This window comes from Mesocricetus auratus, unplaced genomic scaffold (genome assembly GCF_017639785.1).
Source record: "Mesocricetus auratus isolate SY011 unplaced genomic scaffold, BCM_Maur_2.0 Super-Scaffold_100691, whole genome shotgun sequence".
Taxonomy (NCBI): Eukaryota; Metazoa; Chordata; class Mammalia; order Rodentia; family Cricetidae; genus Mesocricetus; species Mesocricetus auratus.
Window position 1 is genome coordinate 27,851,179 of NW_024429267.1, and position 18,246 is coordinate 27,869,424.

Below are 18,246 nucleotides of genomic sequence, written 5' to 3' on the forward strand. Positions count from 1 at the left end.
AACTGATGGAAGCAGAAGCAGAGATTCACAGCTAAGCACTGGGCTGAAAACCTGGAGTCCAGTTTTAGAGAGGGAGGAAAGATAATATGAGCAAAGGGGTCAAGACCATGTTGGGATAACCCTTAGAAACAGCTGACCTGAACTAGTGGGACCTCACTGACTCCAGATTGACAGCTGGGGAATCAGTATAAGACAGAACTAGGACCCCTGAATGTGGGTGACAGTGGGGGGGGGTTGTACAGTTTATGGGGCTGCTGGCAGAGGAACCCCTGTTTATCCTAGTGTGTTTTTGGAGCCTATACCTTTGGAGAGATATCTTGTTCAGGCTAGATACAGGGGGAAGGCCTTGGTCCTGCCCCAAATAATGTGACAGGCTTTCATGATTCCCCATGGGAGGCCTCACCCTCTCTGAGGAGTGGATGGAGGGTGGGATGGGGACATGGTGGAGCGATGGGACAATAGGAGGGAGAGACAACTTGGATTGGTATGTAAAATAAGTGTTTAAAGATAAAAAAATAAACTTGGAAAATAGAAAAAATCAAATCCTGTTTGAAAGGAAATGGTTTTGGTGGAACATGCAGACCACAGACTGAAAGGAAACAGTCAATTAACTTTATATTCAATAGTATTTATTATTTACTAGCAATAAAAGCAATACAAAGCACATACTTAACAAAAACCACTTAAGTACAAGATTAGGATTATATTTTCCTGTGATTATGTGTATTTGGTTGAGAAGAAAGGCTTGACAGAATAATTTAAGGTGCCAGGAGGATACTTGTATATCCAGGAACTCTGGGCAACACCATCTATCACTACAATCAAGGAGCACACCAACTCCTTGTGTCCCAGTGGCTTCTCTATGTAGAGATGGATTACGGGGCATGTGGTGAGGAGACTGTAATGATTAGAGAAGAAGATGTGAGAAGAAACACATCCTCAGATTCAACCGGCTGTTTTCTCCTTCTGGATCAGAAATCTGTACAGACTTGTACAGCCCAGTCCCGAAGGCCACATAGCATCCAATAGGATCCAGTCCCGAAGGCCACATAGCATCCAATAGGATCCACAGATGGGTCCTAATGGTAAAGTTGAAGCTGACTCTTCACATGACAAAAGTTCATCTTGTATTGAAGCATGATTATATCTTCAAAGAAAATGTGCACTGTGGGAAGAGACCATATTCTTCATTATTATTTTATGTATCTTTTATTTCTACTTTTAACTTAATCTTATTTTACATACCATCCCCAGTTACTTCTCCCTTGTCCTCCCACTCCCCCCACCATCTCCCCATCCCAACCTCCCATCCACTCCTCAGAGAGGATGAGACCTCCCATTGGGAATCATCAAAGTCTGTCACATTATTTGGGGCAGGACCAAGGTCCTCTCTCTGTATCTAGGCTGAGCAAAGTATCCCTCCAAAGGGAATAGGCTCCAAAAACCCAATTCACACACTAGGGATGAACACTGGTTCCTCTGCTAACAGCCCCATAAACTGCACAAGCGCCCCCCCCACTGTCACCCACATTCAGGGGTCCTAGTTCTGTCTTATACTGATTCCCCAGCTGTCAGTCTGGAGTGAGTGAGGTCCCACTAGCTCAGATCAGCTGTTTATGAGGGTTTTCCTAACATTGTCTTGACCCCTTTGCTCATATTATCTTTCCTCCCTCTCCAAAACTGGACTCCAGGTTTTCAGCCCAGTGCTTAGCTGTGAATCTCTGCTTCTGCTTCCATCAGTTATGGGAGGAAGGCTCTAGGATGACAATTAAGGTAGTCATCAATCTGATTATACGGGAAGGGTAGTTAAAGTAGCCTCTCCACTGTTGTTTAGATTCTTAGTTGGGTTCAACCTTGTGGACTCCTGGGAATATCCCTAGTGCCAGGTTTCTCGTTAACCTCATAATGCCTCCCTCTATCATGGTACCTCTTTCCTGGCTTTCCCTCTCTATTCTTTCCCCAACTGACCTTCCTGAACCTATTATTCCCTATGGGGTGAGGGGAGAGAGTAATAGGAGACTGGGGAGGGGAGAAGAGGAGGGGGAAGGAGAGTCAACTTTATAATTAAAATGCCATTTACATTTCTCAGATGAGACAGGTCCTAGAATCTTCTTGGATTTTCAAACAGGATAAGACTAGGGGTTAACTGTGGCTTAGATACATCTAGTCAAGGATTTCCACAAGAAACAGAGTGGTAGCATGATGGAAGCGTTTCTCAAACTTCGTAGATGCTGTAAAGGAGGGAGCCTCACTCTAGTGACTTTTAATCTCACCTGGCAATGGGAAGATGTGTGTATTACAGTGAGGGCAAACACTGTTCTCATGGGTCTACGCAAAAAATTATTCCTAAGATGTGAGGAGTCATCGCTTTCACACTGGTGTGATTTCCATGTAATTAATCAAATTTATACTATAGGAAGAGCTAAATATGCTTTAGAAGGGTGTCCCTGGTGGTAATTGTCCTCCTTTACCTCTTTCCCTGGGAGGTTGCAGTTGACATTTAGATCTAGGACAGGGATTCAGACACTGTCTCATGTCTTATCAACTTGTTTTGTTTCATTGCTCATGACACATGGCTTTGTCTGTTTATTTTATGATTTTTCTTTTTCAGTTTTTTAAAAAAGATAAAGTCTTGTTATTTATCCATGACTAGTATGGAACTCACTATGTTGACCAGAATGTCCTCACACTCATTGGCAATCTTCCTTTGTTTTTATTATGTTGGAATTGCAAGTGTGCACCACTATATCTTCTATTTTTTATTTAATCTAAGAGTGTAATACATTATAAGAACATAGCTGCTAAAACATTTTGGGGAAAATAATGAAATATTTCTATTACTGAGTACACTTAATTGGAATTAGACAGTCCTTAATTTGCCATTCCTTATGTCCCAACAGACACAACATGATATTTATGTTTGTTTGTATCTAAAGTTACTGGGTGATTAAATGCGATTACAATGTAGACTTCTTTCTGGGGAGCTAAAACATTTGTTTTTGCAAAGGTTATCTCACTGTTGAAGAGTACCTCTGGTCATTTCATCATTGTTCACACTCACCTTGTTAGCAGTTGCACTATTGTGCCAGTTTGGTGATGGGTAAGGCACTGAGTTCTGGTTTTGTAATCTGGAGCATGCTCAACTGCACTGACTCACTCCTGCAAGAGAAGATGACATTGATCTTCCAGGTGCTAAAGACATCTTCACAATGATTAGGAAAAACCCCACTCCAGGTTCAGTGAAATGGCTCAGGGATAAATCCCTTTCTATATAAGCCTGACAACTTGAGCTTAATCCATGGAACCCATGGTGAAGGAGACTGTCTCCTGAAAGTTGTCCCCTGATCTCCACACATGTGCATGTACACACCCACACATTCCCACACACAATTACCACAAATCAAATTAAAAAGAAACAAACACTTATCTGAACATGTTTCACAATACATGTTTTCTGATATCATAGTGAGCCCCCATGATCAGGAGACATTAAAATTTCCTCCTCAATGAGCATCAATGCTCAATCTGAAGCACTTCCTGCTACCAACCTGTTTCCTAGTGTTTCCTGCCCCTGTCTTTTGCTACCAGGAATATACAGCCAATGGCCCTCAGGGTTTATGTTTTTAAAACTGGAAAATTTAGCATCAGGCTTCATTATATATACTTCTTCAATAATATATAAAAATAAACACACTTTCTTGTTAATGAGAACACAAATCATATCCATGAAAATAACCTCAAACACATCATATACAAACAGAATATTTTCTGTATAAAGTACACCAGCACTTTGCTAAGGCAGCTTTGTCAATTTTATACCTTATTTCAGGATATTATATGTAAACATTTTAAAGCTTTATTCCTTATTATGTATATAGAGTTCTGTGTGCATGTCTGCCTGAAGGCCAGAAGAGGGTACTAGATTTCATTCCAAATGGTTGTGAACCACCATGTGGCTACTGGGAATTGAACTCAGGACCTCTGGAAGAGCAGTCAGTGCTCTTAACTGCTGAGCCATCTCTCCAGCTCTGGGATATCATGACTCACACTGATGAATAAGCTCACCTTTGGAATATGTCATGCAGATCCTGCAAAGAAAACCTTAGATTTCTGAAGGAATGGCCTAAAATATCTGTTTATAAATTTCATATAAATGTCAGTTTCCATCATACCTATCCTCCCTGAAAATATATATTTATGTCTCAGGATAATGCCAATGATTAACAGAATTCAAATTCTTGATGAAATCAGACCATGAAAGTAAAATTTGTTTGATAAAAAACCACCTCCAAGAGACAGAGAAACCACAGAATGCTCCCTCCCAGCACCAACCAGTGAAACAGGCTACCTGAAAGTAAATGACAAAGCCATAGAAACCACTAATGCTCCCATCTGTAGCCAAAAATACTAACAATCAAAAATACTAACAAACCAGTTGCCCTGACTCTGGGAAACTCCCTAGATGTTCCCCAAATGTCAACCAATCAGGATCTTACCTATGCCTAACTGATGTAATTCTGTGATTTTTTTCCTTTAAATTCTGGCAATAGACAAGGTATTTGGCTCCCTCTGGATATGGGTAATGATTGTATATTGCTTTAGAACCCCCAACTCTTTATAAGAGTGACATTCCCTGAGATTGTCCTCAAAGCACAGGGATAGGATACTTTCACTAAGCTACTTCAAAAGTATGGCCTCACCCCTGCATAGTGCCTGATTCTTGTAAATTCAGAATTGTCAGGTTAGAGGGGTATGGGGCCTGAGGCTTATTGTCATTTGGGGGCTACCATGCAACACAGACTAGAACTCTGGCCCAAAATCCCAAGCTCCTAACAAACTCTCAAAAACACAGCTTTCAGACAGAAGAAATTAAGGAATAGCTTTCTTTCAAATTGTGCTCAATATCCATTAGAGGCAATGGAGTGCTGGAGACAGCAACCGCTGAATTCCCAGTTACAGAGAAAACTACAAAAGCATAAAATTAGACATATTCCTTGAGAAATTATAAATTCAGAAAGCTTAGTCTTTCAAGATTACTCCTGATAAGGAAACCCCCTATTATGAATGCAGGGAATATTGAAAGCAATCCAGTACAACAATCATCAGGTGGACCCAGACAATAAAGTATCTCCTGCACTCCTCCATGCTCACCTGCAGCCGTCCCAAGGATGGTTTCGGGACACTGCTATCAACTCTGAGCATTTCTCTTAGTTGATTGGTCTTTTGGACTATCATGGCTTCACTTCCCTGAGTCTCTCTACAACACACTGAACTTCATGTGTCATACACTCAATATGCTGCTCGTCCTCTTCCCAGGGAACTGTGTGCCATGACCTGTACTATGTCCTGATTATTTTTTCCCACAGAGTCAAGTAGTTTGGAACAAAAGGGACATTCTCAGTCACACTGACAATGTATTTTATCCTTCTCATTGCACACTTCTATGCCTAAATTTGACAAATGACTTCTGTCACTCTGATACATTGACTGTGATTTAATCTCCCCACTTTTCAGAATATGTAAATTCTTTGGTTTCCTTAATTTCTTCTTTATTAATTACACAGACAATCACACCTTAAAAATTTTCACCTATATAAGAAACCCAGAGGTGCCTGAAGAAAAGGTATTGATTGACAATTCATGTGTTTACTCAAATATGAACCTCTGCAGGTAGTCACTGGAATTCATGGTGCAGTCATAGAGTCTAATCCAGTGTGCTGAACTGTAAGTAATTCACTCATTAGTCTCAGACTCCTTTGCCACACAGACAGATCATTCTTTCCACATGCAGAATTATATCTTACACTTAGAAGGAGAAGCCAGCAGAAAAATGTTTCCTAGTATCACACCTAATACCTTATATTTAACTCTTGAATGACAAACTGAAAAATATCTGCCTCATCCAGATTTTAAGCATGAATCTCCTACTAACTCTGCACTGAATTATCATACTATCCTCTGATTCTAGATTATCCTGATTTTCTTGGAACTTCTCCTATAGAGATGCTATTTGTTTTAGAAGTCTCTCCTGTAAGAAACAATAAATATCAACTTTTGATTAATAGACACACTATTGGGCCACAAATGCAATTACTTTAACGAAAGTAGAAGGATCAATTTCTTTTTTTACTTTTGGTAACTATAAATTTTGGATTATAGAGCATAGAACCATAAAACACAGCATACCCATTTGTTTAGGTAAAGTGATTAATAATTATGACTAATGTCTGGGTAATTTGCATAAGATTGGGATTCCCAGATGCTTCTCTCTAGCTGACTACAATGCATTTTTCTAATTTAGTCTCCAGCCACAGACACTTTCAAAACATATGAATGTAGTTATTTCCTTCCTGGGGATAATGCATCACAAAGTAGAAATGATTTTTACACCATAAGTCTCCCAAGGGATGTTTCTATTCACAGTCACCCTTTCTTCATTAGCTGTTAATAAAGTGCCAGTATCCCAAAAACAGCGGCTTCCTCATAATCAGGACAAGCGTCTTGCTGTGGTCTGCTAAGCCTCCCTCTTCAGCTTTCACATTCTCTCTCAAGCATCACTTACCTCAGGAGCTGCTCCAATAGGGCTGTGTGTGAACACTGTGCTCATGGGAGACAGAGCAGCGTTCACAGAGGTAGATCCTGTTCTCCCCACAGGAAATCTGCTTGATATCCTTGTGGGTCATGTACTCATGCTCTTGAAGCTCAAGGACTTTAAGAGCTAGGCTTGTTTGGCAAGGCAATGGACACCACCTTCTTCAGGAAAATGTTGGTTTTGGAGTCCTTTTCCTGGCATGGTGTCCTACACATAGGGCAATGGACAGTAACTTTGATGTCTTTCCAGGAAAGGTGGAGGCAGGCCCGGCAGAAGCTGTGGCCACAGCTTATGGTGACTGGGTCTGTGGGGCAGCCCAAGCAGATGAAGCCGGTGAGTTCTTTCCAGAAGGCTTGGGAAATGCCTGACTCCACTTTCTGAAGGAAGAAAAGCAAAATTGCTATTATTGACTCCAGACAAGCAAGAGACGCACAAATTGGATTCAAATTGTGATACAGTCCTGTGTATGAGTTTTCTCTAACTTAGTCCCATGTACACCTCCAACCTCATATATCAATCAGTAGAAGGCATAGACACTTCTTCCAAGATGGTAAGCTACTATAGCAGTATTTCATACTTAATTTCATACTGTGTATTTTCCTATACTTTACAACAGAGAAAGACGAAGAAAAATTTCTTTACTAAATCTTGAATTTTTGCTTTTATACATATTCATATAAAATATCCCTAGATTATTGTAATTTTCAATCCATTCAAGGCATTTAATTTTATATATTATATGTGTACACTTAATTTAGAGGTAGTGATCCCTTTTGTTGCTCTGAATTAAATAGAAAAATGCTCTAACAATATTTTAAGAATTTAAACATGATCAAATTTGAAAAGTAGCAGGTAAATACCTCTGAGCATATTACACCAGGGCAATGAAAGGGTGAGTATGTAAGATCTAAAATTATCTGTAGTTGTAACTCACATTAAATTTTCAAAAGGATGACCAAATGGGATCACAATCCTTTTAGATGAATAGCAAAACGTCTTTTCTAAAAAGAAACCTCCATTTGGTAATGAGCTGAAAATTCCTACAAAGTGTGTACTTACCCAAGGAATTGTCACTGGCCTCAGCAGTGTTTAACTAGGAGACAACAACATCAGCTCAGCTCTGGGATCCAATCCTCAATGTCTGGAGGTGGTTGATCTAGCAGTCTACCAGCCTGACCTTATAGAAACACTCTGTCTGGAGAATGAACCAGGCTGGCCTCTGGAGTGCCCTTTTGTAGTCTCTAAAGATCATGCCCACTTGTTCCAATGCTGCTTTTACTAATGCTTCCAATAGGGGAGCTCAGCAAAGAACACACACATACACACACGCACACACAGATACCCCCACACACAGACACACACACATACACAAAACAAATACCATGTGCAACCTATTTCTATGGTGTGATGTTCTCTAGCTAAAACACAAATATTTTGGGAAGTGGGAACACAAAGTCTTATTTATCATGCAATTAATTATGAGTCTTATAGTTAAGGTTTCTATTGTTTTGATGAAACACCAGGACCAAAAACAACTTGGGGAGGAAAGGGTTCATTTTGCTCCAGTTCTAGTTCATCATCAAAAGAGTGAGGAATGAACTCAAACAGGGTAGGAATCAGGAAGCAAGAGGTGATGCAGAGGCCATGGAGGGGTGCTGATTATTGTCTTGGCTTGCTGCTTCTTCTTTCTTATAGAACCCAGAACCATCTGCGAAGGAGGCACCACCCATGATAGGCTTGGTTCTCTTCTATCAATCACTATGAAAATGTCCTACATCTTGACCTTGTGGAAGTATTCTCTCAGTTGAAGTTCCTACCTTTCAAGTAGCTCTAGCTTGTGTCAAGTTGACAAAATGAATCAACACAGCTAGGCTTTTCTTCCAGCATGTTTGGGACGACAGAGAGAAAGAGCTGGCAAGCACTGCCTTGCTGGGTTTGAGATTCTAAAGAGGCTGAGAAAAGAGTAAAGCAGGAGTCATGGATCTTACCAGCGGTTTAACAGGTGATAAAGCTGTTGTCCTGGATTCTATGTCGTGGAAAAAGTAGGTTCTGGGATCATGGGGTCTTTATAATAATTGGTTAATACTTATCAGCCTCCAGCTATTGATGGTCACCATTTATAAAAGATATTTTGAGCCTATGAACAGAGGAGAAACAAAGTGTTATTTCAGTAGAGATGAGACTCTGCAGTGGTGTAACAGCCCTGCCTAGGCTGCCCAACCATCATAGTCTGAGAACATCTATTTCACGAGGACTCTGCTATGTGCACGGTTCCCTTGGCCTGGGATGCATTTTCCAAAATGTGGCTGCATCTCCTGTGTGTCTCTGTTCCTCTATCAATGCCTGCAGTAACTCATACCTGAAGAAGCCCCTGGCAAGGCAGAGTTGTGGTTTCTGAACTGGATGCCACTACAGACCTTTGGGAATTGCTGCCTCAAAGTGCAAAGAGTTCTTGGACAATTGCTCTTCTCTGTCCAGCAGGTTTCCTCTCCCTTGTAAAAGGTGTTACTGAATGTGGAATGGTCAGGTTTCTCATCTCTCAGCCTCACCTCCCATACCTTTCTCCCAATACCACTCATATACGTTTGACACCAGTAACCCTGCTCCCCAGCTTACAGTTCATAGGGACCTGCATGACCTGACCTATGCATTTACCTTCCGTTCTCATGTCCCCAGTCCTGCCTAGTTTTATGTTGAGCTGATACAATTTAAAGTCATCTGGGAGGAGGGAGGATCATTTGAGAATTTGCACACACAAGACTAGATTGCAGGCAAGCTTGTAGGGCATTTTCTTCATTAGTGACTGATGGAGGAGAGCCCATTCCATTGTGGGTGGTGCCATCCATAGGCTGTTGATTCTGGATTCTATGAAAAAGTAGGCTGTACAAGCCATGAGGAGCAAACCAGGAAGCAGCACTCCTCTGTGCCGTCTTCAACAGTGCTACCCCCAGGTTCCTGTACTGAAGGTCACAGACAGGCTAAGAGGAGGGTAGGTGAATGCTGGCACAAAGATGCTGGATTCATTATAGAAATGGAGTAGTCTGACATAGCCTCTCCTATATCAATGTCTCTACTCCCAATATCCCCTGAACCCAACAAGCCTTTGGTACAGCAATTCTTTATCCTGGGGAAGCTCTGCTATCAAGTGAATTGGAGGATTGACTGTTTGGCTCGGTCTTTATTTCTCTGTCCCCCTGCCCCCCTTGCTTTTAATCTCATGAAGCCTCTGGATGTGCAGTACTCACTGGGGCGACGCTGGAGGCTTTTATCAATAGTAGCGCCTCCTCCTCCTCTTCTTCCTCTTCTTCCTTTTGCAATCAGTTTCTTCATCTCCAGATTTAGGTGACGCTAGGTACAATATATTTAGCACTAGGGAGAGAGCAGGAAGAGGTTCAGAATAGGGAAGGAGATGTGGAACAAAGCTATGGGACATTGTTGGGTCTTTCTGTCAAGGATCAAGTTGACCATCCTCGGTGAGTGACTGCTGCCACGTATGCCATCTTCCATGCTATCAGCATTGTTCGGGACAATTTTCTATTGGCTGTTTTGGCGTTTGTTTATAACTTCTGGATGTCCCCTTTGGGTCTCCTTTCACACCACAATCAAAGCTCTGCTTGCTAACTGTATTGTGCTTAGCATTCCTGCTCACACACTGTTCAGCTCCCATGTTTTCCTCAGCTAGGCAAGAACAACGTTTCACCTCTTTTCCACAAGGAAATATGTGAATCAGATGATCTATTAAGACTCAAGTGTGATTTATGGGCATGTCCCTAAGTATGTGCAATTGTATACAGTTCCAGTTTGGGTTTTGACTGTCACATTACCTTTGTAAAGGACTCAGGTGAGTTCACATTTCAAGGGAAGGGGAAGACGACTGACCACAGACACGAAACAGGAATGAATCCAGGGAATCAAGTTCAGGTTTGGTCACAAGAGGTGGGCAATACAACCCAGATTGCTGAATCAGGAACAAGGTAGTAGGGCACAGGTTTATGGATGACTGGGCATGAAGTGCTGAGACCATTTCCCTCAGGAAATAGGGAAGAGGGTGGAGAAGGCTCTGGGTAAGGGACAGAAGAGTGGTGAAATAATGTGTGCAGTGAAGTGAGCTCTATGTCTATGGACATATTGATTAGAAAGGAGTCCCTGAGTTTATACAAGGCAGAACCAATAGATTAGAAGCAGAAGTATGCAGGGCACGCAGACATACTTGCAATGAAGACAAACCCTCATCCTACTGCAAGGGGTGCCTAGAAGACACTCCTTTGACTCACTCTAGATCATCAGAGACAGGTGAGAACTCCACTAAGCATGAAGCACATGGAAGTCCCCGATAGCTCAGAGGACAGAGCACACAGGCAGATGTGGCAAGGTAATCTGATGAAAGGGCAGGAAAGTGAGGTTCAGACATAGAGAGGACAAGCCAGAGAACACACGAGAGAAAATACAATGGACATGTAATGTGGAAATATTAAGCTACACAAAATAGGGATGTCCAATGTCATTTTATTGAGGGAGAAATCACTTATGTGAGAAGCCAAGAAAGTTGAGAACCAAAAGTCAACATGCTGTTCTCTGGAAGGCAACCTGAACCCAGAGAGAGAAAGCATCTCCTTCCGCTAGCTCTTTTGTCCCCTGTAGGTTCTATGTACCTGAGACTACAAAAAAGGGGGCGAGGTCAACACTAAGGGTATGCAGATCTCTCCCTATAGCCATGCACCTTAAATCCTAGGAACTTGTTTACTCATTATGAATGGGGAATATCTGAAAATGAAGCCATAGCTGGACCAGAGACTACTAGATCCATCCTCAAGTATTAGGTCAGAAGCTCCAAGACAAATGTCAATGTGTCCTTTGACTCATTTGGCCTAAAGTAAGTCTAGTGTGAGCAGCACAGGCTGGAAATGAGTTCATATACATTCTTCCCTCTGTCCCCATCCCCAATGACAACATGCCCACATGACAGAATAGTCTCAGAATGCAATGCAGTTACCCACCAGGGATGACAGTACTTGATATTTTGCGCAGCTCCCAGTGCTGTACCTCAAAAGCATCTGGAAAAAAGTAAACACAGTGGCTTATTCAATTCTGCCTATAGAAGACACAGCCTCATTCACTAACATCAGATCAGTCTCAGCTTTCCATTGGTTCCCTGATTGTTACAGAAGGTGCTGCAGTAAGGCCAGACAACTCAATCTGCCACCACTCCCATAGAGTTCCCTTTGTAGAAAGAACTGAATAGAAACATGGAGGTATAGCTCCAAGCCCTGCAGGACCAGCCAGAAGAGGATTTGCTTCTTCTGCAATATAGGGTCCACACTACTAGTCCCTTGTACTCAGGTTCTTGACATTGACTATAGAGAGTTGTGCTCTACTGTCAGTTCCTCCTGTCACAACTCACCAATCAAAAGTGATCATCAGATGTACTCCCCTTTCCAGAATACGTTACAATACACACAATTTCCAAGGAGAGCTGCTAATTACAAACAAAGACTAGGAGTATCGGCGGTGACAGAGGCAAGAAAGATGTGTGTTCTGCTAAAGACCATATATTTAATTTTAACTTCATTTAATCTGTATTGCCTGCATATGAATGCCTGTATATTACAGGCATGCAGTGCCAGCCAAGACAAGAACAGGGCATAACATACCATGGAACTCAGTTACAGATGGTTGTGAACTACCATATGGGTTCTGGGACTCAAATCGTGCCCTCTGGTATTGGAGTCAGTGCTCTTAATCAAAGAGTCATCTCTCCCACTCCAGGGCTTATTTTTAATTGACAGTGGGGTTTGTTGTGCTTTTTCTACCCCTCTTTACCATTATGCCTAGAAGAAGTATACAAATCTTCATCGCACCAATACCTTTTACAGTGCCTCTGCCTGCAAAGCAGAAGGTAAAACTTGATTTTGTTTCCTGGGTCCTCTAATATGGATTCCAACTGGGGATCTATTACTTACCAGGGAAACTCTCTTTGCTATCCAGCTTCTGCTGATCTTCAACATCTGTGTCACCCACCTGGGCAATATCTACAAGAACATCAGGATAGAGTATACCAGGTGAAGTCACACAATATTGACTCTAGTTCTTCTTGGGATTTTCCATGGAAGAGCTATGGCAGAATCATTTTCTCCCATTTAACCTTTAACCCTCCTTCCCAATAAGAATCCTGAGTCAGGCTTCTCAGGAATTAACCACTAAGCATTTCTTGAACAAAGGAGGGTCTCAGGTACTTACAACTGCCTTCCACTGTAGAATTAAGCTGCAATTATAAAAAGCATTGTCAGGATCGGACTATTTTGAATACTTTACAATAGCCTGGCTTTTGCTGGGTGACTTAGGGAACAACGGGCATATAGCTCTACTGGTGTTGCAAACCACACTGGTAGAGATGAAGGAGCCTTTCCTACACTGTACTTTCCAAGTCTGTTGACACTGCAAGCACACAGTCCTTAAGAGAATAGGGAAAATCATCTCTGAGGAAACTGCTTCTGTGATTAAATGTTAATGGATATGGTGACGCCAATGACACCAGAGAGCTGGAGACCCACTGGCCGAAAACCCCTGAGCTCCACAAGGAAACTGTCTTTCAAACAACAACATACATGGAACCTAAATAGAGCTGTATTTCTACAGAACACATACAGAGTTGTTCTTACCGTAGGCTTAGAGTCTGAAACACGTAAACCACTAGGAAAATCTAGGAGAAAACAGAGTAACTGTAAGGATGTTGGCTGCTAATGATCAGAAAACACTCAGGGAACAGTGTCAATGTGCACAGCAGTGTATGGAGATAGCTAGGGCTGCTGCTGGGCCATCCTCCAGTGTAGGAGGATGTTCAAGAAAAGAAAAAAAAAAACAAAACAAAATGATACCTGGGATTCTTGTTCCTTCATTAAATCTACTTTACCCAATAGAAAATAAATCCAGCTGATCCATACTTTGTGGCATATACTTATAATACCAGCACTCGGGAGTTCAAGATCAGCTTCAAATATATTGTGAGATAGAGGCTAGTCTGCGACAAGTGTGTCCTGTATTAAAAAATGCATGAAAGCAGCATAATTTCTAACTGTTTTCTATTTTTGTTTGTTTTGGTTTTTTAAGACAGCGTTTCTGTGTAGCTTTGGAGGTTGACCTGGAACTCACTCCGTAGACCAGGCTGGCCTTCGAACTCACAGAGATCCACTTGCCTCTGCCTCCCAGTTGCTGGGATTAAAGGCATGCACCATCACAGCTAGGCTAAAACTGTATTCCAAATGTGTATCCTTATACTCACAGATATGTGTAGCTTTTATTATCAAAGAAAAACAATTTCTCTTTGCAACAGAATGAGATCATAATAGGAAACCACAACTAATAAAAATGCAGAAAACAAGCGATTGTGGGGTACCCAGCCTGAATTGATCCATCCATAACAGTAGACCTGTAACCAAAAATTTTTGGAGAGTGGGAGAAAATTCCTTTTCCCCAGGAAACAGCCCAATTGGTTTTCCAACAACTTGTCAGCTCTGAAGTCTCCTAATACAAATAACATTATATGGAAAGAGTGGACTGTATCCACACATTTAAGAAAACACACACACACACACACATACACCCCACACAACTATAATCTACAGTTGGAGGAAAGGAGGGTGAAAGGGGGTGGGGTATGGGAATAGTCAGAGGGAGAAAAGAGGAAAACAATATAATTTCAAAAAATAAAAAGTTAATTTAAAGCTCAGAATGTGCAATTGTTAACACCTGCTGTGTATTACAAAATAGACAGGTAGACCAATGGAATCAAATTGAAACCCTGAGACTAATCCACAAATCTATGAACAGCTGATTTTCGACAAAGAAGCTAAAATTATGCAAGAAGCAAAAAAGATAGCATCTTCAACAAATAGTGCTGCCATAACTGGCTGCTGGCATGTAGAAGACTGCAGATAGATCGATGTCTATCGCCATGCACAAAACTTAAGTCTAAATGGATCAAAGACCTCAATATGAATCCAGCCACACTGAACCTCTTAGAAGAGAAAGTGGGAGGTACCCTTGAAGAAATTGGTACAGGAGACTGCTTCCTGAATATAACACCAGTAGCACAAACACTGAGATAGACAATTAATAAATGGGACCTCCTGAAATTTACAAGCTTCTGTAAGGCAAAGGACAGTCAGTAAGACAAAAAGGCACCCCACAGATTAGGAAAAGATATTCCCTAACCTTACATCTGACAGAGGGCTGATCTCCAAAATTTACAAAGAACTCAAGAAACAAGTCTCCAAAACACCAAAGCATCCAATTAAAAATGAGGGAATGAACTAAATAGAGAATTCACTGTTGAGGAATATAAAATGGCTGAGAGACACTTGAGAAAGTGCTCAACATCACTAGCCATTATGGAAATGCAAATCAAAACAACTCTGAGATATCATCTTACTCCTGTCAGAATGACTAAAATCAAAAACACCAATGACAGTTTGTGCTGGAGAGGATGTGGAGAAAGGGGAACACTCCTTCACTGCTGGTGGGAGTGCCAACTAGTACAGCCACTAAGGAAATCAATATGGAGATTCCTCCAGAAAATGGGTCTGAGTCTACGGCAAGACCCAGCAATTCCACTTAGGCATATACCCAAAAGATTCCCATTCACACAACAAGGATGTCTGTTCCACTATGTTCATCGCAGCATTATATGTAATAGCTAGATCCTGGAAGCAACCTAGATGCCCCACAACTGAAGAGTGGATAGAGAAAATGTGGTACATTTACACAATGGAGTACTACTCAGCAGAGAGAAACAATGGAATCTTGAAATTTGCAGGCAAATGGATGACACTAGAAGAAACCTTCCTGAGTGCAGTAACCCAGACACAAAAAGACAAACATGGTATGTACTCACTCATATATGGATTTTAGATATGGATCAGAGGAGTGTCAGCCTACAATCCCAGTGCCAGTGAGTCTGGGAAACAGGGAGGTTCCAAAGAGAGATGCATGATACACCACAGGAGTGGAATGAGGCAAGATTTCCTGAGCACATTGATAACATCGGGGGAGGGGAGAGGGAACCAAGAAAAACAGAGGGGGATAAAAGGAGGGGGGAAGAAGGCAAGGGGGAGCATGAAGGTTGAGTCGAGGTAAGAATAGAGGAGAGCAGGATGAGAGATACCATAATAGATCAAGTCATTATAGGCTTGAAGAGTGAGCTGACTCTAGTGAGATCTCCAGAGTTCTACAAGGATAACACTAACTGGCAAACTAAACAATAGTGGAGAGACTACAGTAATGGTCCCTCCTTGATGATAGGGTTGATGAGTATCCTATATGCCATCCTAGAACCTTCATCCAGGGATTGATGGAAGCAGAGACAGATACCCACAGCTAAACCCTGAACTGAACTCTTGGAAACTAGTGACAGAGATGGAGGAGTGATAAGAAAAGGGGTCAAGACCATGATGATGAAACTCACAATGACAGCTAACCGGATAAGGGCGAGCTCTTGAATCCCAGACTGATGGCTGAGAGACCAACAGGAGACTGATCCAGACTCCATGAATGTAGTGCCAGGGAGGAGGCCACAGATATCACTGGGGCCTTGGGTAGTAAACCAGTGTTCACCATGGTTTATGAATGAGCTTTGGGAGCCCATTTCAAATAGAGGGATGCTCTCTCAGCCTGGACACATGGGGAAGGGCCTAGGACCTGCCCAGGATGCAATGACAGACTTTAGAGATCCCCCCAAGGAGTGTCTCACCCTCCCTGGGGAATGATGTGGGGATTGAATGGGGGTTTGGAGAGCTGGTGGAGAGACAAGGGAGGAGGGGTATGAGAGGGAGCTGGGACTGACATGTAAAATATTCATGTTCCTAATTAAATAAAAACATACATTGAGAAAAAAAGAAATATAGACCAAGCCTACAACAAAAAAAGTGTACTATAATACTTCCAAAATTTTTAATGTTTTTGGGCCAGCTTCTATGACATGAGCCCAAAATCTACAGAAGTAAGCCACTTGTCTTTCATGATTAGTTTTAACTCAGAAGGTCTGTGTGGAATGACTGCTACAGCAGAGAGTCTGTGGACTTTTCATGAGTGACTTCAAGCATCGGTGGAAATGGCTTAGTTTATGTATGTAGTTAACACGACATGGCGCTACGGATGGACAGCATTTCATAACCACATGAAAAACTCTCAGTCCTGCTGACAATGCTCTCAGACTTTAAGTGAATTCAAGGCTCAATCATGGAAACAAGAGCATTGGATTTCCCAGATAGATTCATGTTTTCAATTTCTGAGTATGAATTTTAGTCAGGGATTCTTCATTTTTGTTCTGAAGCAGGGGTTATAACAATGCCCAGACACAAATGCCACGAAGACCAGATGAGCTAATTAAGTCCATTTTAGGTGTGTATGAAGTATGTCCCCCATTAACTATCACCTCACGCTGAGTCACATGCACTCAGAATCACAAGACATTGAAGCACACAAAACCCTACCATTCACTATGCACACAGGCTCACAGAAATCTGTGCAGAAACTTGAGTATAAACGGATATCCAGAACACCTTAAAAAAATCATGTTGACTGTTTTGTTCCTTCCAGAAATAACAAGTTGGTTTGCCTTTCAAAGAGAAGACAGTAAGGGACACCATACCTACGTTAGCATTTACATTAACCAAGGAGTTAAACAATACTTACAACTTTCGTATTCTTCCCAGGCTCCCTGAAATTATGGAAACAGAGACATTATAAGGGTAACATCATGTCACATGGAGGCACATGTCTTTATTTTCCTTCCTCATCATTGAAAAGGCATGGTGATTACTGCCAACATTAATGACTAGCAAAAAGAAAGATATTGTGACAAACCAATGATCATTTCATGAATGATGTATGTTAAGCCCCTTTCAGTCACCAACCACAAAATAGTTAATTCAAGGAAGAAGCATTGTCACCTGGAGGCACAGGTGATAGCATCTATTCTGTACCCTGACTGTGCCATTCAAAAATGCTCTTTCCAACAAAGTGTCCATTGGCAAGGGACTGTTCTACTATTCCAGATATCAGAGTACAGTATGTATAACCCACACTGTCATAATTCAATAACCAAATTCAAATGAAATAGAAAATTCAGACAACAACATTTCTATTTCAGTCATAGAAAGGTCACCTTACCTCATTATGAGGTTCGAACTCATCCTCTCTACAAAAAATCTCGTTAATAACTGGGGGATTCTGAGTACCTAGGAAGACAGAATGACTGTTAATCACAGGTGCTGTGTGTCATGGCTTCCTGAGAGAACACTGCTTAGCTTACACAGCATACTTATATGGATGGCTTCTGGGATAATTCCCTGTACACATTTGTATGAATATATGCATATATATTTGATCTCATATTTTTCCTTTTAGCCTTTTCAAACATCCTCAGTGCTGTCCCTCATTTGTTCTAACTTCTCATCCCTTTCCCCACTCAGACTTCCAGGGAGTTTAATTCAATGGTGAATTAATGAACAATACTCAACTTTATATGGAAAAAAACCCAGGGTAGTCAAGACAACCATGTACAATAAAGGATCTTCTGGAGCCATCACCGTTACTGACTATAGAGCTATAGTAATGAAAATAGCTTCGTATTGGCACAAAAACAGACAGGCAGACCA

The 18,246-nt window shown here is 41.5% G+C and overlaps 1 protein-coding gene across 1 annotated transcript; it reads right to left on the reverse strand.

The window, feature by feature from the left end:
• Positions 1–612: 612 nt before the first annotated feature.
• Positions 613–17,826, reverse strand: LOC121137444 (the record flags this gene model as incomplete). The annotated part of the gene is given in 11 exon segments (XM_040739485.1): positions 613–1,165; positions 3,062–3,159; positions 6,563–6,969; positions 8,581–8,729; positions 9,838–9,961; positions 11,590–11,646; positions 12,553–12,621; positions 12,830–12,854; positions 13,252–13,292; positions 17,282–17,306; positions 17,759–17,826. Coding segments are annotated over 7 exon segments (386 nt in total), but the record flags the coding sequence as incomplete, so codon positions are not given.
• Positions 17,827–18,246: the final 420 nt, after the last annotated feature.